At 38.5% G+C, this 27,968-nt stretch overlaps 1 protein-coding gene across 2 annotated transcripts in view; it reads right to left on the reverse strand.

The window, feature by feature from the left end:
* Nucleotides 1–3,312: 3,312 nt before the first annotated feature.
* Nucleotides 3,313–27,968, reverse strand: part of LOC105258184 (neurogenic locus Notch protein) — a 279,923-nt gene continuing 255,267 nt past the window's right edge. Inside the window, exons 9-14 of one of the 2 annotated variants that reach the window (XM_025413181.1) lie at nt 12,918–13,461; nt 11,835–12,365; nt 10,437–10,669; nt 8,413–10,246; nt 5,662–7,475; nt 3,313–5,493 (exon numbers count right to left, since the gene is read on the reverse strand). In XM_025413181.1, coding sequence (XP_025268966.1) covers nt 4,409–5,493; nt 5,662–7,475; nt 8,413–10,246; nt 10,437–10,669; nt 11,835–12,365; nt 12,918–13,461 — 6,041 coding nt within the window. In that variant the 3' untranslated portion in view covers nt 3,313–4,408. The remainder of the gene's footprint in view (nt 5,494–5,661; nt 7,476–8,412; nt 10,247–10,436; nt 10,670–11,834; nt 12,366–12,917; nt 13,462–27,968) is intronic. The other variant, XM_025413182.1, reaches the window with a different exon arrangement.

The raw sequence follows: 27,968 nt of genomic DNA on the forward strand, positions 1-27,968 counted from the left end.
TAAGATCCAATCATTACAGGATTACTCTCCAGGATTGTATCGTATTTCAACTGCGATATTATTACCTTTTTATATGTGCAATATTATATACATAAGATGTATAAATTTATTTGGAACGTGTCTAAATCTTTATCTTATTTATAACATTATAAAAGAAAATTGCAATCTATATGAAACAGAGCAGTGGAATAATTGATTGATAGTTACGCTGACCTACAATATTATATATTACTATCTTTTTCCATCACTTTTCGTGCTTTTTTTATTATACATATGTTATATTTGTAATTGTAGTACTCATAATGTTGTTTATTATATTGTTTTGGAAACATTAAGAAGATTATTCATGAGAAAAATCGCGACATCTTTTGAAATATTGTATATAGAGGTTCAAATATTAAGATATTTTTAGAATTTGTAGAGTATTATCCAGAATTTTCCAATTAAAAAGCTAGATATGTGAACAAATTTTTTATTCATAAAAAAATAGTAAAAATATAACGTTCACAAATTATAACATTTATATAAAATTTATTTTTTATATTAATTTATATGTACTACACATTATTTTTTCATTATATATATGTATATGTATAATGGTACATTATTATTTTTTCATATTACATAATTAATACTTATAAACATATACATGTAATGTACTATAAATGCTATAAAAATCAAACATTGTAAATCAAAATAAAAAGTCACGATATTAATTTGTTCTTGAAAATGTATAAAGAAAGAAAAAAAAGAAAGGACTACAAAACTCATTAAGTTAAAAATTATTTATTATTGCAATATTGTTTATAAAACAATTTTGAAATTAGAGACAAATATATGTAAAACGTAAAAAAAACATAGGATTCAAAATAAAGAAATGCAGCCATATTATATGGATGTTAGATTATCTTTATTATTACATCTGTTTAAAAGACATAACTTATTTATAAAAATATGGGAGCGGGTACCGCGGGGCTAGGATATAATAGGATCGAACAAAATCCTTAATTCGCTTATTTGTGTATAGGTCAATGCTACTAAAATTCAGTACTTTTTACAGATTACAAGGCATAACAAGATCTATTGTAAAATAATCGGTGTGTTGCTTAACTTACATCGTAAATAATTGTAAATTATTATATCATAATGCCTAGAGTTATACCGCTGATTTTAACACAGAATGATAACGCATCAGAGAGCAGTGTTGAATTTTGAACACATAGTAAAATTGCCCAATACACTTGACAACATTACGTATAATACCTATGTATTGCTAACATTTTTTTGTGCCTTTACAAACGAACCAATTGCAGATCTTTATCCTTCTAAATTTTTATTTTTTTTTTTTTTTTTGCTTTTATTTTTTGACACGTTATATTATGGATAGATTATGCATTATTTAGTGACACAGTATATTATAAAAGAGAATAGTTAAAAAAATATATAGATTTCTTATAAAATACTTATATACTCTCTTTCTCTTGTATATGTGCATATATTTATGCTCTTGTTCGTTATTTAGCAGAATTCATATGATTTTCGCGATATGTATGGGCAGTTCTAAAGATATGTATAATAATTTCTTTTAAATGATACAAAAGAGTAAAATAAAAGATGTGTCCTTTCCTTATGGAAATACATTCGTAGAAAAAACAGACACTGAAATTACATTGAACTTATGACATTCCATGATCATAAAAAAAATTCCGTCGCATCGCTCTGTATGAAATTTAGAATTGCATCAAGCATCATATCCTTGATGCAACAGCAAATTACATACGACATACAATACAATTATATAATAATAATATAATGAAAGAGTCATGATTATTGAACGCGGTATCATCTTACAAAAGTAAGATATAGTACAGTACATATATAAAATGTATGTATATATTTATATATATAGATAAACTTATATATAATATATAAAAAATATGTAAAAACGGGGAGTGCATTTGTACAAAAATTCAGGAGAGAAAAGATAATTATATAAAAAGTACTTAAACAATACGTAAAAGATATGAGCGAATAGAAATGAAAGAGAGTATTTACATTTTACATTTGCATTCTTTCGATATAAAATTAAAACAGCGCATTGACAATTCTACAAATCAGATCATACCGATGATACCAATAGCGGTCTTCGCCTAACGTATGAAGATCGTCTCACTGGTACCGATATATTGCAAAAGCGCGCGCACGAACTTTCTTCATCCCGTAACATTCCGTATCATTAATTCTCCCTTCTCTCTTTCTCCCACACACACATACATATATATACGTACATAAATTCTCCCATACATACACAAACAATTTCTACAAAATAATGCATCATTGTCACTCGTTACGCGTATCATTTATACGCATCGTGTGATCGTCCTATTATTTGAAAAATGCAGTTTTGGCTTTGGCAGAGAAGAGACCAGAGAACTGTCCCACCGCTCCGCGCCGAGTACTTAATTTAAAGGCGATCGATACACCTAGAGATTAACGTTAATGATTACCCTAGTCTTGTTAGTAATGATTTTTCGACGGACATAATAGCGCGAGGGAGAGGAGGAAGGATCGAAGAAAGAAGAGGAATTATTGGCGCGCCATGGAATGTCTATGTATGGAACGATGCGAGCTGAAAGGACCAATTCTCTGAAGCTCCCGTCGACCGATAATGGATGTTCTCTGGATAGTCACAGATGATGGATGTTCTCTAGACAATCGTCTCTTCGCCTTATATTACATTACGTTACATTACATTACATTACGTTACATTACATTACATATCGCCGATAAAAAGAAAACTGGCATCTCTAATACATTAACCAGTGATAAACATTCGATCTGTTTAGAGGCCATTTGGAAACGCTGCGTTTCTTCTCGATATAATTTAATAATAGATTCATCTACAGAACTTGCGTGTCTTATACTCTACGGAACTTGAAGGCACAATTCTCATTTCGCGCTTCATGTGTTACACCGGTGATTATCTTACCGTTCGAAATCTAAAAATCGGTCTATCAAAAAGTGTAGTAAAAAGGAAACAATTCCCAGGTAGAACATGATTTTATTTATCATGATTTTATTTATCACTTAAAAGTTACCTAAACCAAAATGATTAAAAAATAAGTTAAAGATGACAAAAAGAATAATAAATTTTTAAGTTCAATAATCGCATTATATAATTTTAAAAAGATTATGTTGCTTAAATATAATTAAAATATACCTGAATAATTAAATAAATAAGTAATTGCAATATATATATATATATATATAAAATATATATATTATATATGATTGATTCTTAAGATTTCATACGCGAAGTATATATATTCTTCAACAGAGTTCGCTAGAATTGTTTAATATCAAAAATAAGTCACTAAAACATTGCCAAAAGTATATCAAATGATATCATTATTTTTTTAAGATGACTTTTAGGTGACTTTTAGGACGTCATAATGATGTCATTATGAGTTTTATGTTCTACCTGGGTAATCAAAGATCGAGTCAATACAATTCCTTTGTGTATACGATGCGCATTAGGCACTAAATAGAACATTACATGTTATATAGTCGTCTCCGTGGAATAACAGACACAGCTGCGAACGATAAATCTATTGTAATATGTACAATTATTATGCGTAGAGCAAGGTCTCGCTCCCTTATAAATTATTGTCCATCGGGGATCTTCACATTGGCAAGTTCAAAGGCACTGTTTCTTCATTGAGCTGTGTCGCGATAATAAAAATCGACAGATATCAAAAATATATCGGCTATTTTTTATAAGTTGCGCGATTCCTCGGTCGCGAGGATTTTCCTAAACATCGCGTCGCATTAAAGAGGCACAATCGGTTTTGCAATTTGAATACGTTTTTGTAATATCTCTGTGATCGAAAAATCTTCCATCCATCCCCCTCCCTCTCATGCGGCAATACACATATACATAATTGTTTATATTCCTACGCATCAATGTTGAGCGAAAAATATGTTCGGAAATCTGATGAATCAATTAACAATCAATGATTAATCAATTAATAATTAATAATCAATCATTAATAAACCATGTAAATATATAATGACGAATACATTTGTATCCAATATTGATGAATTATTTATTCAGCCTAACATTGATACGCATAAATATATATAATAATTGCGACGCTTCAACGTAGCTCATCATCTTCGACACACATACAAACAAACAAACAAAAATAAAAATACCTTCTTGCCACTATAATTTAATTACGGCGAAAGAGTCTTTCATATTATCATATATCGGTCGTCCATTTCGACACTTGTAGAGAGACGCTCGAACTCGACGAGCTGATCACAGTTCGTATACCTATCTCTTTTCTCATCTCTTTCACGATTTACGATTTATTGGTGCGAGGAAGAGAGCACCGTTGTACCAATCTCATATGTAGATCGCCGCCTCGGTACTCTTGTTGCTTTGGTGAGCGCCGCTTCCGGCGCCGTAGACGTTCGTGGGTGGTGCTTGTGGTGGTGATGCTGCTAGGCACTCGGACCAATCGCTGTTGGAATGGGGCGAGCTCGAGGACCAGTGGCCCGGACTGTCCGGCGATGGCGTCGGAAAGCTCTCGGGCGCCTGCATGAGATGCTGCGGCGTGACATCGGGTCCGGAATGATGGGACGGCGGCGTCAAGTACTGGTAATATTGTTGCTGCTGCTGTTGCGTACTTTGCTGCTGCTGCTGCGGCTGCTGCTGCTGCGGTTGCTGCTGGATCTGCTGCTGCGTCTGCTGCATCTGCTGTTGCTGCTGCTGCTGCTGCTGTTGCTGCTGCTGTTGCGCCTGACTCGAGGTGTATGGCAGATTGTCGAAGTCGAATCCCACTGGCGGCATGCTGCCGTGCTTCTGGTGCGTCGCCTGCCTCATGGCGGCGATGTGGGTAGGCGAGGTGGGTAACGATGGCCGACTTTTCGCCGGCGATGGCGAGCCCATGTAGCTCGCTTGCGGGGAGAGAGTCATGTTGGATTGCACCGAATGTGGCGGCGATTGATTGCTGTACGGTGGCGACAGTGTGTTCACCATACCCTGCTGTTGCCGCTGATGCGGCGCTAAGAGCTGGTCGTGAAACGGCAGCCCGTAATTGGTCGCGAAGGTATCCAGACCGAGTTGCTGCAGGCCTTGCATCGACTGACCCTTGATGCAATCCTCGTACGGAGGCGGCTGTTTTGCTGTTGCCGTGTGCGCCACCAGGGGCAACGCGTTGCTGTAGAGGCTCGCGCTGTCGTACGGGCTCGTTGGCAAGTTGCCATCGGCGCCTTCCGCTCCCTGTGGGATCTCCTGGTTTGGGGGTTGAGCGCCGCGTTTGGCCGGCGGTTTCTTCACCGATGGCTTTCGCCTCACCATCACTACTACGCCCTCCGATTCCGGGCTGTTTGGGTTTCCCGCCTTTGGCCGCTTCTTCGACTTGGTCTGCTTCGGCGCCGAGCCGATTACTGTGGGATGTGTGATTAATTGTGGATGATTCGGAGAGCCTACAAAGAAAGGGAATAATTACACGATGGTATTTTATTCAACGAGCTAAAGTTAATCAGAGTTAAATTTTTTCTAAGGAAGATTATTTTATTCCTATTAGTTTTTTATTGGTGATAAGATTTTTATACAACAAGTATAGCTTAGAATATTATAATAAATATGCTTACCCATGAGAGGACCATTCGGAATGACTGTGACCATCTGCGGTGACCTTGGCACATGTTCATCAAGTAGTCTAACGATATCATGATGTAGTCTTTCGCTGGCGACATCGCGCGGTAACCGATCCATGTGATCAGTAATTTCCCTGTTGGCGAACGTGTCCAATAACGCTTTGCACGCCTCGAAGCTGCCCTCGCGTGCGGCGAGGAACAACGGGGTTTCATCCTTGTCATCTTGAGCATCTCTGTTCGCGCCATGCACCAATAATATGTTTACGGCGTCGACGTTATTGACCGCCGCCGCCCAATGCAACGCGGTCTTGCCGCTGTTGTCAGCGGCGTTAATGTCGGCGTCGGCGTTGATGAGATCCTCGACCATACCTTCGGTGGCTAGACGCGCGGCTAGTATCAACGGCGTCGTACCATCATGCATACGAGCGTTCAAATTCGTCGCCCGATTGCGCAGCAGAATTTGAAAGACGCCCATAGCATCGGCTGCGACCGCCGAGTGCAGCGGCGTACGTCCGGTGTTATCCTGGGAATTCGCGTCGGCGCCGGCGTCTAGCAGTCTCTTGGTTGCGTCAGACCGAGCGTAACGCGCAGCTAGATGCAACGACGTCTCGCCGCTCTTATCCGTGGTCTTGGCGTTCAAATCGGCGCCCTGGGCGACCAGATCAGCGATCTTGGCCGCGGCGCCATCATTCTCGTCCTCTTCTTCGCCAGTGTCGAGGCCACCGCCCCGCACGGCCGCTACCATCAAAGGTGTCATGCCACATGGACCACGTGCGTTAACATCCTGGCCGTGTTCCAGGCTGGGCGGCGTCAGGACACCGCCCGCATCCGGCCGACATATCTCGGCAGCGTCCAGATGCTGCTGCGTCCACATGCGCGGCTCGGTCTCTTCATAATCCGTGATAGCGGTGTGATCGCTCGCGTAACCCGGCTCGATCGCCCGCATCCGTTTCGAAGGCGGAAGATCGGACTCATCGTCGGACCACTGGGACTGCACCCGAGTCACTACGTCCAGGTCCATGCAGTTTACTGATGGTTGTTTGTTCAGATTGCGCATCTCCTGACCGTCTGGACCGCGTCGGCGCGAGCGGCGCCGTTGGCCGCTGCCGCTGCTGGTCCTCAAGAAGCCCTCGGGGAACCATGTAACTCCTACGGCGCGTTTCCGTTGTGCGGTCACCAGTACGCCCATCAGTAGACCACCGAGCACCACGATGACCACGCCGATAAAGACATACTTGTAATTTGTTGTACTGTCGGGATACTCTGGACCCTGGGGATCTACCACACCTCGCACCTGCTCGATGGGGAAGTTCCGCAACAGGGTGTGCTTCGACGCCGTGGCGGCCAAATACTCAGCCGCCTCATTGGCCGATGGAAAGCATCCTGTGGCATCTCGACGGGAAGTAGTCAACCCCGACATCATCGAGGAAGGGATGCATTTGCGGTTATCAATCTCCAGATAGATGATCACACCGTTTTGATTATTGGGATGGATTATCGTTGGGCGACCGAAATTATAGTCGGGATCTCTCTCGGGTTTCCAAGGATATATCATGTCATTACCGAGTTCATCCTGCTTCACGCGTGTCGTCGTTCTCAGTTCGTTCCCGAGTTCGCGTAGAAAAGTCACGATGTGCTCGCGGAAGGACTCCATGTCCATTCTTACGACAATAGATATGGCACCTTTAGCCAATGATGGTGGTTCTCCATCGCAGTCGAGGCCGTCCCAATTACACTCTTCATTGTTGCAGCCATAATCGCAATGACCGTTTGCGTAATGTTGCTTGCAGTACGCGTCGTAAACCGGACTATAAAGCAAAGAAAATAATAAATAAAAATGCAATAAATATAAATACACAGTTTATTAAAATATTATATACAGGGTGTTTCAGACCACCCGCACCACTCACTTAAAAACTAGAGAAGTGGTTATTTCAAAAAAGTAAAAACACTTTCTTTATAAATCGAATGCGCTCTATTGAATGGTGATATTTTCAACTTCTGATTCCATGAAACCATAAAATATCTTGTAAAATATTCATTTTTCGATTATCTTACCTTGATACTTTTATGTACAAAATAATGAGAGGAATCAATTGATGTAAAGAAAACACATAGTTGTTTCTAAGAAAAAATATGTAATTTGCAATTAATAATTCCATATTTTTTCTTAAAAACAATTGTATGTTTTCTTTACACCAATTGATTTCTTTCATTATTTTGTACATAAAAATATTAAGGTAAAATAATCGAAAAATGAATATTTTACAGTTTAAAATTAAGAATATTTTAAATTATGAATATTTACAGTGTAAAATTAAGAAATGATTTCAAGCCTCTTAACTCGAAAAGTACTTCATGGAAAAATAATTTATTATAGTGTTTTGGAAAGCTCTCGAGGTAAGCTACAAGAATATGCAATGAAAAATAGGAGGTCCATTTAAAAAAATACACTTCCGATTTGAATCGCCTATTTCCGGCCGGAACCACAAGTTGAAAATATCACCATTTGATAGAGCGCACCCGATTTATAAAGAAAATGTTTTTACTTTTTTGAAATAACCACTCCTCTAATTTTTAAATGGGTGGTACGGGAGCCCTGTATGTATCGTTCAGAGATGTTAATATAAGAAGAAGCTAATTCTATTAACAATTTCAATATCAAATAAATTATTTAATATTAAGAGTGTAATACTCAATAGAATATAAAGTAATTAAAAAATGTAGCGAAAAATAAATACTCACTTGCAAGGGCCGACTTTTCGCTCGCAGTCTCTGCCATCGAAAAGGCACTGCGGGTTGTTGCAGACCTCGTCGCACATACCGTTCATAAATACGTCCCAGCATTTAATGGGCGCGGAACAATTACGCCACGGATTGATGCCAAGTGAGCAATCCTGTCCGTCAAAGTTGCATGCATGTTTGTTGCATTCCTCGTCGCAGCGATTATTGCCAGCTTTCTCCTCGCAATTGTTTTCAATACACTTTCTACGCTCGCGCTCAGTATTATAATCATAAGCATTCGAGATTTTCGGGACATTAGGTTGAACACCGAACACACCGCCAGGATAATTCGGATCGTATATCTCACAGTTCTTGCCGACCCACTTGGGAGGACAATCGCAAGCGTAGTCGTCGATCTTGTTGACGCAAGGTGCATCTTGTTGGCACGGGTTACTTTTGCATTCGTCTCGGGCGTCGAACTCGCAGTGCGTCCCCGTCGTACCTGACGTGCAATAGCATCGATAGCTGGTTCCAGAAACGTGACACGTGCCACCGTTTTGACACGGCTCGGCATCGCAGTAAGAGCCAACAAATTCGCAATTGGTACCGTGATAACCGCTGGGGCACACGCACGTGTGCCTGTCTTGCTTAGCCGTGCATACCCCACCGTTTTGACACGGCGAGCTGTCGCAGAAATTCACCTTGATCTCACAGTGACGACCCATATAACCAGGCTTACAATTACAGTGATAGTTGTTGACCAGTTGTACACAATCCTGTGTGCCAGGCGAGGCGCACGGATTCGACAGGCATTCGTTGATATCGCCTTCACATCTCGGTCCGACGAAACCGGGCGGACATTTGCACTCGAAACCGCCCACCTTATCGGTACAGGTACCGTTGTTATGACAGGCACCTATCAAGCAGTCATCGGTGTTGACGTCGCATATGATACCAAGAGTACCGAACGGGCAAGAACAATTGAATCCGTTGATCTGATCGTGACAGATGCCACCGTTCTGGCAGGGATTTGGTTGGCAGTCATCGACATTGAGCTCGCAGTTCTGACCTTGGAAGCCCTTGGTACATAGACACTGATACGAGCCAATGAGGTCCTTGCATGTTGCACCGTTTTGACACGGCGCCGACTCACATTCATCGATCTCCTTCTGACAGTACGAACCGGTGTAGCCTTCGAGACAATGACAACGATGACTGTTGCCTATATCCTCGCAGGTGCCGTTGTTGCAGAGATTCTTCTCCAGCACGCCCTTTCGTATCGCGGCATCCTTGCACGAAACCATCTCCACGTCGCAAACCTTGCCGGTCCATCCCGGCGAGCAATTGCACTGATACTTGTTCTTCACTTGCGCGCACGTAGCCTGGTTCTCGCACGGATTATCGGCGCACCAGTTTACATACGCATCGCAATGTGCACCCGTGTAACCATATGGACAATGACATGTGTAATACTGCACATGATCATGACAGGTGGCACCATTCTTGCAGGGTGAGCTGTCGCACTCGTTGATACGATACTGACAGTTGGATCCAGTATAACCATGTTTGCAAACACACGTATAATTGTTGATACCGTCGATGCATTTGCCGCCGTTCATGCAGCTACTATCGGTGCAGTCTTGATCGTTGGTTTGACAATTGATTCCAGAGAAACCGCGTCGGCATTGACACGTGTAGGAGTTGACGTATTCCTTGCAAATCGCTCCATTCTGACAGGGCTGCGATATACACTCATCGATGTCGACCTCGCAGTGCTTGCCGCTGAAACCATCCACGCAGAGACACGTGTAATCGCCGATGCCATCCAGACAGGTACCGCCGTTCTGACAGGGAACTGTAAGAGACAATATCTTTGAGTATCGTTTGATGGATATTTGTTTATTTAAAAAAAATACATTTAATTTAATCTATGTTGTCACAAATGATAAGACAGATGACGCCCTGTGAATTCGCATTAAGGCTCTCAAATAAGAGCGCAAAGGCAGATCTGCATCTGTAGCGAATAAAGAACAGCCAGTACTCACATGATGCACAGTCATCGGTATTGATGATGCAATCACGGCCCTCGTAGCCCTTCGCGCACACGCAATGGTAAGAGCCGTTGGTGTTCCGACAAGTGGCACCGTTTCTGCACGGCGACGTCATCACGCATTCGTCCACATCCTCGTCGCACAGTCTGCCCGTATAACCAACCGTGCACGTACAAGCGAAGTCGAGGAAGTTCGATGATGGCGAGCATTTCGCTCCGTGGAGACATCTGGAAATGACACAGCAAGGCGTTACAAAGTCGTTTTCTATTGTATCTATAGGTCGTTCGCACGCGAATGCATTTTGTCAAACGAAGCTTCTTTAAAAAAGCAGGTACTATTATGTAGTAACATCATAATGAATACAAAGAAGTTGAAGTATAAGAGCGATTTTTGCGTGAGTTGCAATTTTTTTTTTCATAATAAGTGCCTGCTTTTTCAGATATATTGAAGTAAAAGGTATTGAAGAAATATGTTTAAATGCAATCTAACTTTCAAGTTATATATTATGTTATATAATTAAGTTATATATTATGTTATATAATTTCGAAAATCAACTTTCCAAGATTTTATACTATGCTATATTTCCTAAAATACTCTGTTAAGACAGTAGAATGCAATTGCACGACAAACAATCTTAACATTACAGTTTCATATATATGCGAATCTAGCCATCGTTTCCCTCATGCAAACACTGAGAAAGTTCGTTTGATTGCACCAACAAGTCATATATGATTGAAGGCATTTTGGTTAAATCCAACAAGAATTTCTAATTATCATGATAAGACTCGATTTTTTATAACTAGAGCGTTTAATAGATTTTACTATAAGGATTTGATTAATATTTTCTGGTTGGATCTATAAAATTTCTTGTTACATTAATTTGCTTGCCACTCTTAACTTAACTCGTATTCAATATTTGCCATGAAATGTATATAAGGAACTAGTATTAACATTAAATCCAAAATATATATTTTTTTTTGTTACGAGCAGTAGTGCTAGAAAGAAGACGCTAGCTCTCTGATTGTGTGCGTTTGAGCTGCATCCTCTTCTTGCATCACTGTTTATCAGTTTAATTTCTAACAAACTGAACTAAAATAATTTATTCAATAATTTGGATTGAATTTATCCAATAATCGTGTTGGAATTCAGAATATTAAACAGACTTTTGAGATTAGATGGAAAAAATTTTAGACTTGATACTGGTGAGTTTAGTATTATTAAGCAGAAAATTTGGTAAATTTAACAGGAAGAAATTAATCAGATTCTGGTAATTCCTACAAGAATTCTGGTTCGTCCACTTTCCAACAGACATATTGGTTGAATCTATCAAAATTCTAATTAATGCAACCAAATTTTTTTCTCAGTGAATGAATTCGAAAGAGAGAATCGTACTTGTTGGGCGAGCAAGGGTCCAGCTTCTCCTCGCAATTCCTGCCGGTGTGAGGCAGTTCGCAGACGCATTTGTAATCGTCGACGAGATCGATGCAGGATCCACCGTTTTGACAGGGGTTGTTGGCGCAGTCGTCGATGTTCGTCTCGCAATTGGTCCCGGCGTAACCAGGTAGGCACTTGCAGCTGTAGCCATTGAGATGGTCGTTGCACGTGCCACCGTGTTGGCAGGGATTCGAGCCGCACTCGTCGATATCCATCTCGCACCTCTTGCCACCGTAACCGGGTAGACAGTGGCAGATAAACTGGTTCACCCCGTCCTCGCAAGTGCCGCCGTTCAAGCAGGGCGAGCTCGAGCACTCGTCCACGTCGCTCAGACACCTGGCGTCGTAGTAGCCGCGCGGACATTCGCATCTGAAGCTGTTTGTCAAGTCGATGCAGAGGCCGCCGTTCGCGCATGGGTTGCTCGCGCACTCGTTTATGTCGGTCTCGCAGTGCTGGCCGGTGTAGCCGGGCTCGCATTCGCAGGAGTATCTGAAAAATGAATCGTTAGAGTTAAAAAAATGAAAGGAGGCATAAGTATTGAATATTAATACGAGGATTTTGCCATATTGAGCTTGTATTTCATCCTAGTCAGTCTCCTAGTCATCCTAGTCATCCTCTGTAGACGATATATTAGTCTTAATTAACTACTTTCTACAGTAATGACTTGAGAGATAATTTCTCACAAATCAAAGAATTATTTTTAAATATTGTTGTACTTAGAAAAAATATTTTTTCAAATTTATATCAAATTCTAGGCACAAGTCTAGAAGAAAAAATATATATGTGTCTTTTTATAGCGTTATTATCTCTGCAGAAATCACATTAATCGCACAATGTCAAGGTAGAAAATATAGAAAGAGACGTAAAAAGCCTCAAGAATTAAATAAATAAATAAATAAGAATTAAATAAATAAATAAGAATTAAAAATAAAATAAATAAATATAATTAAAATTGGCAGGAAACAATTCGGATGCTGCGAATTGACATGTCAAATGTAGCAGCTTCTGAAGAGTCTCTCGATGATCTTTCTTCGAGCCCACCTGTTGATACCGTCGATGCATCTGGCCCCGTTTCGGCACGGATTGCTATAGCACTCGTTGACGTTGACCTCGCAATTGATGCCGGACGTTCCCGGTCGGCAGATGCACTGGTAGCCGTTGATGCGGTCCTCGCATTTACCGCCGAACTGGCAAGGATTGCTCTCGCACTCGTCGATCTGCGTCTGACACAGTTTGCCGGTGAAACCCGGGTAGCAGTTGCAGACGAAGCTGTTCTCGCCGTCGATGCAGGTACCGCTGTGACACGGATTCGACGCGCAGTCGTTGATATTGGTCTCGCAGGAGGCGCCGGTGAACCCGGGCGGACACTCGCACGTATACCTGGCTATACCGTCCTGGCAGGTACCGCCGTTCTTGCACGGCGACGAGGCGCAGTCGTCGATGTTGATCTGGCAGTGGGAGCCGGCGAAGCCGTCGGCGCAGCTGCACTTGAAGGAGTTGATGAGATCGCTGCAGATGCCGTTGTTCAGGCACGGCCTCGCCGCGCATTCGTCTATATCGATCTCGCATTGGGTGCCGGTGAAGCCTTGAAATAGAAAAGTAATATATAAGATATACATATATATATATATATATATATATATATATATATATAAAATTATATAAAATAAATATAAAATTATATAAAATCAATAATATAAAATTATATAAAATCAATAATATAAAATTATATAAAATAATAATATAAAATTACATAAAATAATAATATAAAATTATATAAAATTATATAAAATAAATATAAAATTATATAAAAAACAAATAATGTCATATATAAGCCCTATAAATATGTAAGATAAATTTTCTTTGGAAAAAATTAAAATATATCTTTCGTTAAAAATTATGCTTTCGCATACATAATTAAATATAATTCATATTAATTCATATTAAATTCAAATTAATAAATATAATTCATATTATTTATATAATTTATATAATATAACGAATAGTGCAAATTCTTCTCACACATATAAATATATCTCAAGGTAAAAATTTATCGTCAAGATCAGATATTCAAGCAAAAATGTTTTTCGTTTTCTCGAGCGAGCGGGTAGGATGAATGAAGTCGTCACTGCCTTAAGCGGTGTAATTAGCATTAATTAGTCAGCAATATGATGGACGGGAACAAAGTACATAAGAGATGTTGCTCGGGGAAATATGGTTGATTGCACATTTGATCGATCGATCGAATGCTTCTTTTTTTCTCGGCTAGTGTTCTTGCCGCGAAAGCGACTCCAAAAATAATTCTTGACGAGCAATAATCGCATTAATTATAGAGAGTAATTAAAGAACGGCAGATGGCGGATTGTTTCGAGGAACAAGATCGATCCAGGAAAAAGAACAAAATGCATCATAATCTTCTGCGAAAAAAAATCGGTTATTAAACGCGAACAACGATTTATCGCATAAGTATTGATTCCAAGTTGATTGTAAGGCATTTACAATTTAATTATTCTTAAATTAATATTCTAAGATTAATTGTGTGCGAAAGAAGATGTTTTCTAATATGTATAAATAATATATATATTATAATTATATGATATTATATTAAAAATATTAAGAGATTATAATAATTTTTATATATATTACATTAATAATTATTATATAGTATATTAATTATTAATATATTTTACATATAAAATAATGAATATAATTATTGATATACATGTATAAAAATTATTATAATCATAAACTACGATTATGACAACTTAATAAATTTGAATAAATATTTATTACATATATGCACATATGTAAAAATAAATAGTTGTCATTTTTACCGATTACATGCATTATTAGGTTCATTATTGGACGATGTTTCAGTGTCACGTTTATTAAAATTACCGGGACTGACTTTACATTTATTTCTCGACTATAAAAACGGCGAATCCACGTGATTTATCGCGCTTCCGCATGATGATATTTCTGGCGATTCCTGCACCAGGTGGTCTTAATGGCTAGATTTCTTCGTTTTTTGCCAACATCGCGATATATAATACGTGTTCATTCATATACAAATTGAGCCAGGGCGAGTCGTGTTGCGGCTCAATGTTGCATCGTGTAACTGCAAAGAGTCGCAAGGCGAGGAGAAAACAAGGAGGGAAAGAAAAACGAACAAGAACGAACGGAATGTAGCACGCACGCGACGCATCTTTCACTGCAGGTGGTCTAATTACGTTGCATTGAGGGATAATCCCGAAGAATCGAGGCAGCTGCGAAATAATTGTGTATACTTTTGTGTGTTAGAAATGTCACTTCTTCTCTAAATCCCGACAGCAAGCTAGAAACTTGCTGACAAGACATCAATGTGAGCAAACTTCATCGCGATAATCGCATCATTTTTTTTTTTGAGAAAAACAATTGTTATATTAATTAAAATTAAAAGATATCATTTACGTCGAAAAAAGAATTATTAAATAAAGAAAATCTTGTCATTATCGTTTCACGTGGTTTGACAACAGACATTGTAAACATTGATCAGCTGATCGGTCTTTCTATCGATTTAACGTCAAGATAATATTATCGAGTTTTCGAGTTCGAGTTATTAAACGATTATATTAATGGAATAGGCTTGATCTCGCAATTAAGTTTAAGTTAAAAGCTAAATTGATGATTTTTTGATGACTTTATCTTTTATAATTCCGTTCGTTCCGTTTATATAAAATGGCCAAAAGCTCGAGCAAGAACAACAATTTTTAACGTCAAACGAATCGATCGAGAAGCAGTTTTCGACGCGTTCGATATCGAAGAATGATTCTGCAAAGCAGAAGAGCGCATAAGAGATGCCTTGAGGAACATTCCTCGTCAACCGGATGACGCGCGGATTTTTATCATATTTACATTCAGTCGACACTTTTTTTCTTTTTCCTTTCGTCTGTCTGCGCGGACAATGATGCAGCTAATTCACTTGTGAATGCACGTACACAGAGCGGCCGATCTCCCTCACTCGAATCTTAAAGTCTTTCTTCTCGTTATGAATCATGCGTGGCAACGTATCGTCACTCGAATGTTGATCGCATCTTGCGCGCACAAGAGGATTAGGCATTTTAATAAATTTTGTAAAGAGAGGCTCTCTCTCTTATATATTTAATAAATAGCTTTTTCATCAATATATTAATTTTTTAATTTTATTTTTTTGAATTTATTAATTTTTTAATAAAATAATTTAAAAGAAATTTAAAGGAAATATTTAAAAGAATATTTAATTAAAAATAATTAAAAAGAATTATTTAAAAGAAATAATAATGCACGGTTTCTTTGCCTTCAGAAATTCCGAAAGTCTTTATTTTCTGCATAGTTTTCAATTGATTTAAAGATCTCTTTCAATTTTTTTCTTTTTTTTAAATTTGTTTTATTTTTTCATCATTTAAAAAAATTTAAAAAAAATCATTTCTAGCGGCCAGCTTTATTCAACATCAGGCAAAACCCTCATCTTAAGCATGCTTGTTTGATCGATGTTCAAGAGATCCTTCGCTCTCGTGCTATTTTCAATTTACATACGAATATGCCCGCAGGAATATTGGAATTATTAAACGCGTTTCAAGATACAAAAGATCAAGTTTGCCGTGGAAATATATTTCAATGCTTATTGTCTCTCAAGTGGATTTTCGATTAAACGATTTCCTTGATGAATCGCATTAATAATAGTCTCCTTTAAATAAAATGTAAGTTTTCCTCGAATATATTAAATTCTTTATTTTATAAACGCTTTAATGCAAGATTTAAATTCCAGATTGTATATCGTCTGGTATATTTTCTGTGCAGTTTTTTTTTTATATAAAAGTTTAATTTACATAATTATAATCAAGTAATATATGAAAGCGTTCCCTCAGTTGCAAAATTTCATCTGTTACCTCGCACAAGTAATAATAATAATAATAATATATAACACGCTATATTTTATCCTGAAAAAAATATGAAGGCGAACGAAAGGGGTTGTCAATACGAAATAAACGGATACGCAAGCTGGTAACGAAAAACCATAATTAATCTCAAATAAGCCGCTCAATTTTCTCGACGCGGTACTATTATTAACGATCTCCAAAGGAGACGCTTCGAAGACATTAATTTACCTAAGGATTGCCGCTCTAAGAGATACGAGATCCCCGGATCCTGCAAAGGGGAGAAGGGATTGGCTCTCGCGAGAGAAACGATCCCATTTTTTTTTTAATCCTTTCTGCATCCTTTATGCATCCTCGATGCTCGCCACGCGTGTCTGGACTTAGTTCGGGAGCTAGTATTATCCTTCATCGAGCGACGTATCCGCCGACTTCCACGCCTCTCTTCTAATGCCCGTAATGTTCGCTTGTCAATCCTATCCGTGGACTAAATGAATAGTTGTCGATTCATAAATATCGGGCGTTGCACGATCGATCCGCGATCATGTCGGACAGAAACCGCACGAGTCTTTTTGCGATACGATTGGATTACTATTTATTAAGTCGGCGTCTCTAGCAAGGATCCGCAAGAACCAACGCACCTGTTCCCAAACATCCCTTTACAATGGTCAAAAATTTTCACATAATGATTATATGAAAGTATCATTTAAAAATAAATTTTTCCTATTGACGTGAAATAATAAAAAAAATCTATCTTGCTCGATTATGTCGATTTATAAATATTTCCAGAGAATCATGTGCAGATGTAGATGAAGAAACCGAATTGCATCGATCCCGAAAGTCGATGCCTCGAATCGATTCGTTACAATAGACAACAATGTATCCAGAAGGATTTATTTCCGGGAGGAAACGTGCGCGATGGGGGAAGCGGGGCGAGATCACGTGTGCGTCGGAATGATGATGAAGATGATGAGACTCTCCTGCCGTTCTCCGCATCTCGAGACCCGTTCGGAGACTGCACAGTCCGTGCCATTGGCTGCAATTTCGACGATCCGCTCGGATCAATTCCGGGTTCGACTAAGCGTCTAGCGGTACCGGGATTGTGGAGCAACGCGAATTTATTCCGCCGATCGCCGACCGCCAGACATCGGTATCGAGGTCGATTTTCGGCGAGGGTGGGACGCGGGTTTTTCTCGAAGGGAAATAATCGAATTATTAAATCGATTTTGGCCGCCTGTTCATTTAAGAGATTCTCTCTCTCTCCAGCTACTCGCAGATTTTACCGCGCGAGATCGATCGATCGATCGATCGATCGATCGACGAATAAAGCGCGAGCAGATAAAGTAGAATAATACAACGTGATTACGAGGAACGGTATCGCACGAAGACAAGGAAGTTCGCATCGCAACGTAATTCTGATCGAGAGGCGAAACTCTGCGGGGATAATAAAGAAGCGGCATCGTCCGTTTCGTTTGATCTCCGCGTGGGATACACAGTGACTCTCGGCGAAAGAGAGAGAGAAAGAGCCTTTGTATGTATCTTGCCACATTGTTTGTTGGAGCGCGTTAGGGAGAGTATAATCGATCCGATCGATCTGTAATAAGCAATTTATACACGTACATTTAAGCGTATCATGAGTGCCGACACATCCGATCATTTTTATTGCGAGCGATTAAAAGGTTCTTGATATCTTTACTTCCTGGAAATATAGATATCTCATAAAATTCTTTCTTCATTTTAGAGAAATTTTTTTTAAATATCAAAATAACATTTTTTTTTTTAATTTTATGGTATCAATATAGACGTAGGGAGATTTTTTAAATAATAAGATAACATTTTTTTTAATTCTATGATGTCAATATTTTTCCTTGCTATCATTAATTGTCAAGTGTGCTCAGACATTTTACAATTAATTATTAATGCATAAGATTAAAAATAATATAGAATACGATAGTTTGTTCGAACTGAAACCAAATTAAATTAAAAAAAGAAACAATTAAAATATTATCACAAATTTAAATTTAAATTCGACATAAAAATACACAATAATAATAACTTCCGATTGCTACAAAAAAAGAGACGAAAGAATTTCCTCGACAATAATGGAATTTCAATCTTGATTTCAGATCTCTTGCAGTTTCAAAGTATTCAATTCTATGGCACGAGTCTACTTGGCAATCATCGACACCCGCTAATGAACAGTTAATCCGGCCTCGTCGCTTGTACGCGAGACAGAGAAGTACCAGATACAACGAGGAACGAGCAAGAGGAAGAGAGAGAAAGAGAGAGAGGGAGGGAGAAAGCAAAGAGAAACCGATCTGCCTGTAACAGCCGTCGTTGCACACTCCCACGTTTGGCCAGGCGTGTTGGGATAATTGTAATCTATTGCCTCGCCATGGTGTTCTCGTAGCGAGCCTACGCGCGCATTGATAAACTATGCGAAAACCCAAGCGCGGTTCAACCCGCGCTTCTCGAGAGCCATCCCCCGCGTCCCCTCCGCTTCTCACCCGATTGTGTACGTGTTGTGTTTCTCTCTCCTCTCCCTCCTCGATACAGATGCACGCCCAGTGAAGGCACTCGCTGCGCGCACATGGACCATGGATGCTGTATCCTCCTCCTATGTGTGAGTACCGACTATTACAGCGTTCGTTTAAGTTAGAAAAGTGATATCTCGTTGTATCTCGTCGTGGAAAAGCGTGGGAGGAGCGCAGAGTGGATACGCAAGCGTTTCCTCTCGATTTTTAAAAAAATGTTTCCTTGGCAAAAATTAAATACAAGATTACAATTTTGCTTCATATTTTTTAGACATAAATTTCATAATGATATTAAGTATGTTGAAAGCTTGTTAAAGGAGTTTTTTTAATTTTGCTCTAGTCAAATGTTAACGATGTTCAGGAAAGACACTTTGAGTATTTAATTCTTTCAGCTACAAATATTTAAATATTATTTATGAATATTTAAATTTTCTCTCTTCTCCTCTTTTCGTACGTTTTATTCAGCTCAAACGTTATCTTTGGCCCGCCGGGTATTGTTTAATCGCTAGCCTGGCATGACAGCGCCACTTTCTCGATAATCTTTTCGTCTGCATCTGCGAGACTCGTGTTATTATTACCGCGAATGACCCGAAGGAACGTATCTCAAAGGCGAGAGGATGTAAATTCGATTCATTCTCTACGCTGCCAGGATTCGTGAGAGGATACGCGGCGGTTTCCATAAGTGGTCCCTTGATACGCCAGCGAGATCCACTTTTGGCCCGCGGCGGAAACCAGCGTCGATATAATCGCCAAGGGAAGAGATTTGTGTCTCTCGAATTTTTATGACAATCATCTTCTATTCAATATTTGATAAAAACAATTTGACAAAATTTCCAAAATAATACGCTCGCGATAAAAAATAGATTACTACTAATAACTCGTAATTTTTTCATGCAAAATTATTAAATATATATGGACGGTTTTATAGAAAAATTAATACATAACAAATCTTTTATTTTAATAATAATTATATATATAATTATTTTTTATTTATATTTTATTGATTTTATTATATATTATTTTTTATTATATATTATTTTTATATTTTATTTTTATTTTATTTTATTTTTATTTTATTTTTATTTTTTATATTTTTATATTTTATTTAATGACTTCGCTTGACGTTTCGATTCATCTAAAAAATTATACTTCTCAATCCGAAATGATTTATTTTATTTGTTTAAATCATTTCAGCTTTATTATTGCATTTAGAAATTTATTTTATGTTTTCTTTAGCATTTTACTTTTATAATCTATTCTACATTTAATCTTCTTCTCGGTTTTAGCTCGCTTTCCATTTTCCATTCATTCAAGTAGCTTCCTAGTTTCGATTTGATGAGATTGCAAATCTCGAAAACTTGTATTCGAGAATCTCTGTTGACAGTAAAACTCACGGATTATACATTTGCATCGGTGGTGACGAGGATGATTTCAAGTTTTATCGCGAGGCAGATGTCAAATCCGGGGCGAGAGGCGAAGTCGAAGGTGAGACGCGGAGCACCTGCAGGTGGCTCAGCTGATTTTCGCGATTAACGGTCGCGGATATTGCTCGGGTAGAGGAGGAGAGATCTGTTGCTACCTGAGTAAGCAACATTCGCGACATTGCCCTCTCTCGTTCGCTCTTCCTCGTTCCTCCCGCAAGAGTCATCGGCTCTTCTTACGGATACATCCCTCTTCCTCCCCCTCTTCCCGACCCTCGTCCTCGTGATGACGTTAATGCGCGACGACATAATGACGAGTCGCGGCGAGTCGCAGGCCAAGAAGTCGAATTGGCGATGGTAGCGGCAGTCGGGCTGTGTTATTTACCGAATCGAATGAAAAAGAGGACCCCATCAGGTCCCTCATCAAGGAAATGAGGGGACACCGTAAGATCGAAGTCCTCCTTCTTCTACTTGCTGCCTCCTCCACCGTATCTCTCCCCTCCTGCTCCTTCCTCCTCTTCTTCCATCGTCCTCCCGTCCTTCCCTGTCCAGGCTGCTTACGGAAGGAGGCACAGTCCGTTGCGAAGGGGGACAAAAAACAGGATTGCGCGGCGTAATGCGCCAAATAAATATCGGAGCTTTACAAATTGTCCACGCTTAATTGCGCCGCCAAATCGGCCGCTTTAATGAGCCTGATAATTACGCCGTACCCGAGGGTATCGTTTCTCACACGCATGCCAGACATGTACCTGCCCTCCTTAATGCAAAGTGCCATCAAGTTCGATGTACACGCGAGCGTATAAACGATGTTACGCAAAAATGAGTTCACTCACGCACGGTAATTGTAGTCGCGCGAATAAATTCAGCTCAATGCGCGGAGATTTTTCTGCTTGTCGACCTGGATGTACACTTTTGAACTGTGTATATATTATTCATTAATCCCGAAGCTTTTTCAACGATTAATTAATTTTTGCGTAATATTAAATATGGCTTTTTGATGAATGAATTCTACTTGTCTATTTAATGATTATGTAAAAAAATAATCCTTCCAACGATTTAATGTTAAATGAGTGCACTGAGAAAAAAATCTGGTTGCATTAATTAGAATTCTGGTAGATAGAATTCAAGCAGTATGTCTGTTGGAAAATGGACGAACAGGAATTCTTGTAGGGATTACCAGATGAATCTGATTAATTTCTTCCTGTTAAATTTACCAAATTTTCTGGTTAATAATACTAAACTCGCCAGCACCAAGTCGTTTAAAATTTTTCCCATCTAATTTCAAAAGTCTGTTTAATATTCTGAATTCCAACACGATTATTGCATAAATTCAATCCGGATTATTGAACAAATTTTAAATTTTAAATTAATTTTTGCGTAATATTAAATATGGCTTTTTGATGAATGAATTCTACTTATCTATTTAATAATTATGTAAAAAAATAATCCAACGATTTAATGTTAAATGAATGAGAATACGAGGTATGATATATCTTGATTGATATCTCGAAATCATTAGTATTTTTCTCGTGCGTGTTGAAACGATCAAGCCCCGTTATTAAATGTGCATTACACCTCTAAGACGTCCCGCTTATGGATAGAAAGGATAATGATAAAGAGGTCGCAACACGCGCAACCCTTCTCCCCGAGGTCAGTAATCATAATCGAAAATAATCACGGACGTTCCTCCGGCTTTAATTGAAAGTGTAATTAATTTTAGATTCGTATATATTCATAATAAATCTCTCGCGATCGATGCGTCATTTATCAAATCCTCGAAATAGAGTCGGTGATACGTTGGCGTTTCCTTAATCAGAAATCATCCGGGGATTATGATTTTTTCGCAGAAAAAAAAAGAAATTAAATAATCGAGAATAAGAGAGAGACAGAGAGGAGAGAGATGAAAGCCGAAAATAATGGGCTCATGACACTCTATGATTCGCCAATCAAATGATAATTGACTACGAGCCAATCTCGGTCGAGAGGAGCGATTGGCTGTTCGCTTGTTCGTACAATCGGAACCGCGATTCACCGACGCGTCGTGTCTGTCGGCTTAACAGTAAAATCTACCCGGGGAGAAGGTCTCCTAGGTGGGTGCACCGCGCGATTACTCGTCCGAGACTCTGGCCGGCCACAGCTGAGAGAATTGACGCGTCGGGAGATGCGCTAACGGTAGAGGAGATTCTTAATCGCGGACTCTCCGAGAATGATCGATTCGCGAATCTCGAATTCCGCGTCGCGAATTTATTCCGCGAGGCCCCGCTGCGTTTTACGGTCGCCGTGAAAAAAGTTTCACGCATCGATGCGTGCAAGAGTCTTCTGCATCAGGAGAACTCTCGTCTATTGCGAAGGTGCTGGTATCGATATTTGTAGAGAGCGTGCATTACCGAGGATTTGCTTGTCTCTGGAAACGCATGATAATGTCAAATGCATATAGAAAGCTGCGATTGTCCTTCGCTAAAAATTTTACTCCTCGAATAAATAGTTAGGTGAAGAAAATTTCTCCAAGTTTTTCTAATTCTTGAACTAAGTATTCTAAAATTTTCGTCAATTTTACTTCTCTTTTTTTATTTATTATAACTTTTATCAATTTAAAATTTCAATTATTAATTTGATTAAGAATTATTATTATTTATATATTAAATATTTTTTTTAAATATATAAATCCCTATTTTTTAAGATATTTATATACTTAAAATTTACGCATCGTAAAATGAGATTCCAAAAAATTTAAATTCTTTAAAGTGCATATATTATGAAGAAATACCGACGATGGATGTCGCTTTTCAGCAGGATATAATCACTGAATATCTATCTCGTAGGATCGCGCACGTTTGTCTGTTTAACTGTAGATCTCTGTTAAGAGAGTCGAAGCGCTTCTTTCTCGGTTCTGGAGGATGATTCGCTTCGCTGGAAGAAATGAAAAATCCGGAAACTCAACGCGCTCGTAAACCGAATGCGCTTCTACCAAGGCAGAGCGCTGGAATTTCCTCGTGGATTCCAGCGATGCTCGACGATGCATTGCATCTCAACGACATTAGCCAAGAAACCGGCGGGCGCAGCTGGATTTACATCATTCGTTTTACTTTTCTTTTAACATCGTATTGGATAAATTTTTCGAAAAAATTAAAAAATTCCAGTCTTCAGAATATTCTTTTCACATTCTGATAATCACTTTAATTGAATAATTAAATGATAAAATTATTTAAGTTAAATAAGAAAGATAAAGTTATTTATTTAAATTAAATAAGAAAAATAAAATTATTTAAATTAAATGAGAAAATAATCTTAAGTTAAAATTTCAAATTTTCTCTTGAACTTTAAGTTGACTCAAAATTGGAATTAATACTTTTTAATTCGAACAAATTTTATCAATAGACTTCGAATTTTATTTCAATAATTTTCAATCAACAAATCATCCTTAATACAATGATAATTACACAATTGGCAATTCATAACGCATGAAAATATTTCTTCTTCAGAGATGAAGGTTGTTTTTGCTGATATTAATGTGCGACGAAAATCTTTTCTTTTTTCTTGAAACAATTTTATGAATCTGATGATCGATCCCATGCGATTCCGATAATTCAACGACAGTCACACGATGCTTCCTGAAAGTCTGAATAAGGCGATCGATCGACGTAACAGTAATAAACCGAGAAAGATAAGATGATGTATCTCTCGATCACCTAGTCGACGCTATTCCCAAGACGGTTGTTTCGCGCAAGTTTCTACGATGATGATTTCCTAGACTTGTACTTTTTCTACAAGTTACAGCCCGATTAATCGATCATAATTGACCAGACCGTTGTACGAATGAAACCGGCGTGGCTACAAGCGAATCGAGAAATCAAGTCGTTTTTCTAATGGAAGCCAGTTATCGCTCATCGATCGAGAATTATCTTGAGAGAAGCAAATTCTCATTGTACTCTAATTTCACTTTAAGAAGCTTTGAATGCAATATTTTTCTTTATAATTATTAAGTAAATATGTTATTATATTTCTTTTATATTTTTGTATTTAATAATTTATCTTATTTATATTAATATATATCGATAAATATATATTTTTTTAAATGCGTATTAAATAAATATATTAGATCGGAGTAAAGTATTTTTTACAATTAATGAATCATTTAATATTTTTTTAAATAATTTTACAGATAAATCATTAAATATTCTTTTTTAATAATTTTTTTATAGAAATAGAAAAATAAATATCATTTAAATTATCCTCCCAAAAAATCGTTTAACTCTCCATATTGTCAATATTATACGATATTAGTCAATTATTGAATTTAATTATCGATAATTAATATAATACTAAGATATTTTATGTTAATATAAAACATTTACGGTTGGAAATTATGCCGCACGATCTGCTCTGCAGATTCAACGTATCCAGGATATGAGGGAGGCATTCAATCTTTCTCGCAAAAAGAAAGGGAGAAAATTTCGACGGGAGGACATTCGTCGTTCTGACGCATTCGCGAGTTCGCGTGCTATGACGGAGGATTATGCAAATTGTCCGGATTCCTCCTCTTCTGCACGCCATTCAAGTCTCGCGGAGACTAATTGCGGCGCGCATCTGTCCGTGACGCGTTCGAAGATCGTCGTTTCCCCCTTCGGCTTGTCAGCGGGTTCCCTGCACCAAGGGCCGGTCCATACGTCGCGAAACTTCCTACGCTCGCGAAACCCCGAACGAAGATAAGTCAACTACCCACACACACACATACACGTGACTTGTCAACTATGAATTTGTTTTCACAGTTTCCGTGAAATTTATGTTAACGAGCGCACATGTATCGGTAATGACGTGAAAAGCATAAGCTTTAAAGCATACGCATTCCTTCTCTTTCTAGTTCGATAGCAAATTTGCATATTTCATCGGTATATATAATTTTTAATTTCATAATTAATTGATAAATTAATAAATATGATAATTTCTAATTTCTTTATAGAAATTAGCAATTAAATTATTTAGGACTGAGAGCAAGCGTTCTTGCAGTTTTTTATTTTAGTCTAGATTTAAAAGAATAAATGTGATAAATTTGTATAATAAAAATTGCCACGAGATAATAAGAATGCTAATAAATAATTTAATAATTATATTTTATATCGAATATAAATTAGGACGACATTAAAAAGACTTGAAAAAATGGCAGATATTATATTTAGGATTGAGAGCAAGCATTCTTACAATTTTTTATTTTAGTCTAGATTTAAAAAAATAAATGTGATAAATTTTTATAATAAAAATTGCCACGAGATAATAAGAATGTTAATAAATAATTTAATAATTATATTTTATATCGAATATAAATTACGACGACATTAAAAAGACTTGAAAAAATGGCAGATACTTAGGGTTGAGAGCAAGCGTTCTTACAATTTTTTATTTTAGTCTAGATCTAAAATTAAATTGTGATAAATTTTTAAAATAAAGATTGCCGTGAGAGAGATAATAAGAATGCTAAGAAATAAAGAATTTATTACGTCATATTTAAATATTTCAAGACGTTAAATATTTACGACATAAGAGGGTCATACAATTTTCATTTTAATAATTATATTTAACGAATAAGTTTAATAAATAAATTAATTAATTATTTAATTAATTTTAGTAATTATATTTAACGATAAATTAAGATTTAGGACATTAAAAAGACTTGAAAAAAATGGCAAAAATAGATCATCGTTCGATTCATTCGTTTTAAAATTAACGGAGAAAATATCAGGAGAGATTCGCACATCGAATCGCGAACGCTAATTAATGCGGGGCAAAAACCCAAGTTACAACGGAGCGGTAATCCCATGAAAATCGTCGTCCCGTTCCGGATTGTTCGTGCGCCATGGCGTAATCCGATCCGCATTATGCAAATTCGCGGCGTTGCTGTTTTTCACGGGCGAACTAATTATCGCGATTCGCGCGATGCTCTATAACAGGATCGTTCGCGGTTGAGGAAAGAGAGGCCACCCGGCTTTAATCCTTCGCGATCAAGCCACCGGTTTACGATTACGACCTCGGCCTCATCTTGGGAAAATAGCAGCTCGACTTACAAGCGCACTTTGTGATAACTTTTAAATATACGGGAAGTTTCTCCCATTCTCCATTCCAGGGCCTTCTCATCGTATAAATTCAGATCGGCCATCGAGTTTCCAATGGAAACGTTCATTCTATCGCTTCTGAGTCGCATTGTGTTTGCGCGCAGGTGTGCGGCCACCCGGTGCTACCTGCCACGTGGGCAAATAAGGAGGAGGAAGGATTTATGGCATGCCGGCGGGAGAGTAGGAAAGAAATCATCCTCTCGCGTGGTCTCTGATCGTTCGTGTAGGACAAACTACGCGATTGTTGAATCGAGATGCCGATTCGATGGTATGTACCACGTTGAAGAGAATCAGACCCGATCAGATTATCCGGAGAACGAGTCTTGCAAGGACGTACGTCAGTCGAGTAAAGTTTCCATCATTCGGAAAATCTTGCACTGCAAGATGAAGGAGCTCCCACTTTGGAATAGCGGCAAATTTAATACAACTTGATCGACGATCGAGTCACATGATGTCGCAAGCGATGATTTGCATCTCGCAAATAGAATAATCGCGTGCGTGATACTCATTAAAACGTGGCGTCTCTCTCGGCGGGAGGCCGATGATGGGTTGGCTACCAAGGCTATCTACGAAGAAGGGACAGGGACGCGGAAGGTAGCCGATCGGCCTTTCTTTACGCGGGCGAATGAAAAGAAGAAGAGGACAAGAAAGAGAAGCGGCAGACGGCAAGGGAGATGATGGATGACAAAGAAAGAAACCTGGATCTATGAAACACAGCTTCCTCCAACCGAGCTCCGCCCGCACCGCAAAATATAAAATATGTCTGGAAAATATCCAGAAAAATGTCGTAAAGTAATTTATCAGCTCGAATATTTCTGCGATGCCAAAACGCTCTGCTCTTTTCCCTCTGATCGCTGCGCACGAGAGTAAGAATGGGACCGTGTATGCCTGCAAGTGACTCAGTCACGGAGACGGCGTATCGGTATCTTTCGCAGACGGGAATCCCCCCTCCCGTTCCGCGTAAAAAATAAGCTTCACCGTAGGTGCTGTGACCTGGGTGTGGCGCGTTGCATGCCCGACGTGTGGAGACAGGGCCGGCTCTAGGCAAATGCGAGGTAAGCGAACGCTTAGATCAGCGAATTGCCAGCCTTTTTCTCACGGGTACCGTTTCCTCGTCCATGATTAAGCAAGTATCCCT

Source organism: Camponotus floridanus, unplaced genomic scaffold (assembly GCF_003227725.1).
Source record: "Camponotus floridanus strain SB8 unplaced genomic scaffold, Cflo_v7.5 scaffold62, whole genome shotgun sequence".
NCBI lineage: Eukaryota > Metazoa > Arthropoda > Insecta > Hymenoptera > Formicidae > Camponotus > Camponotus floridanus.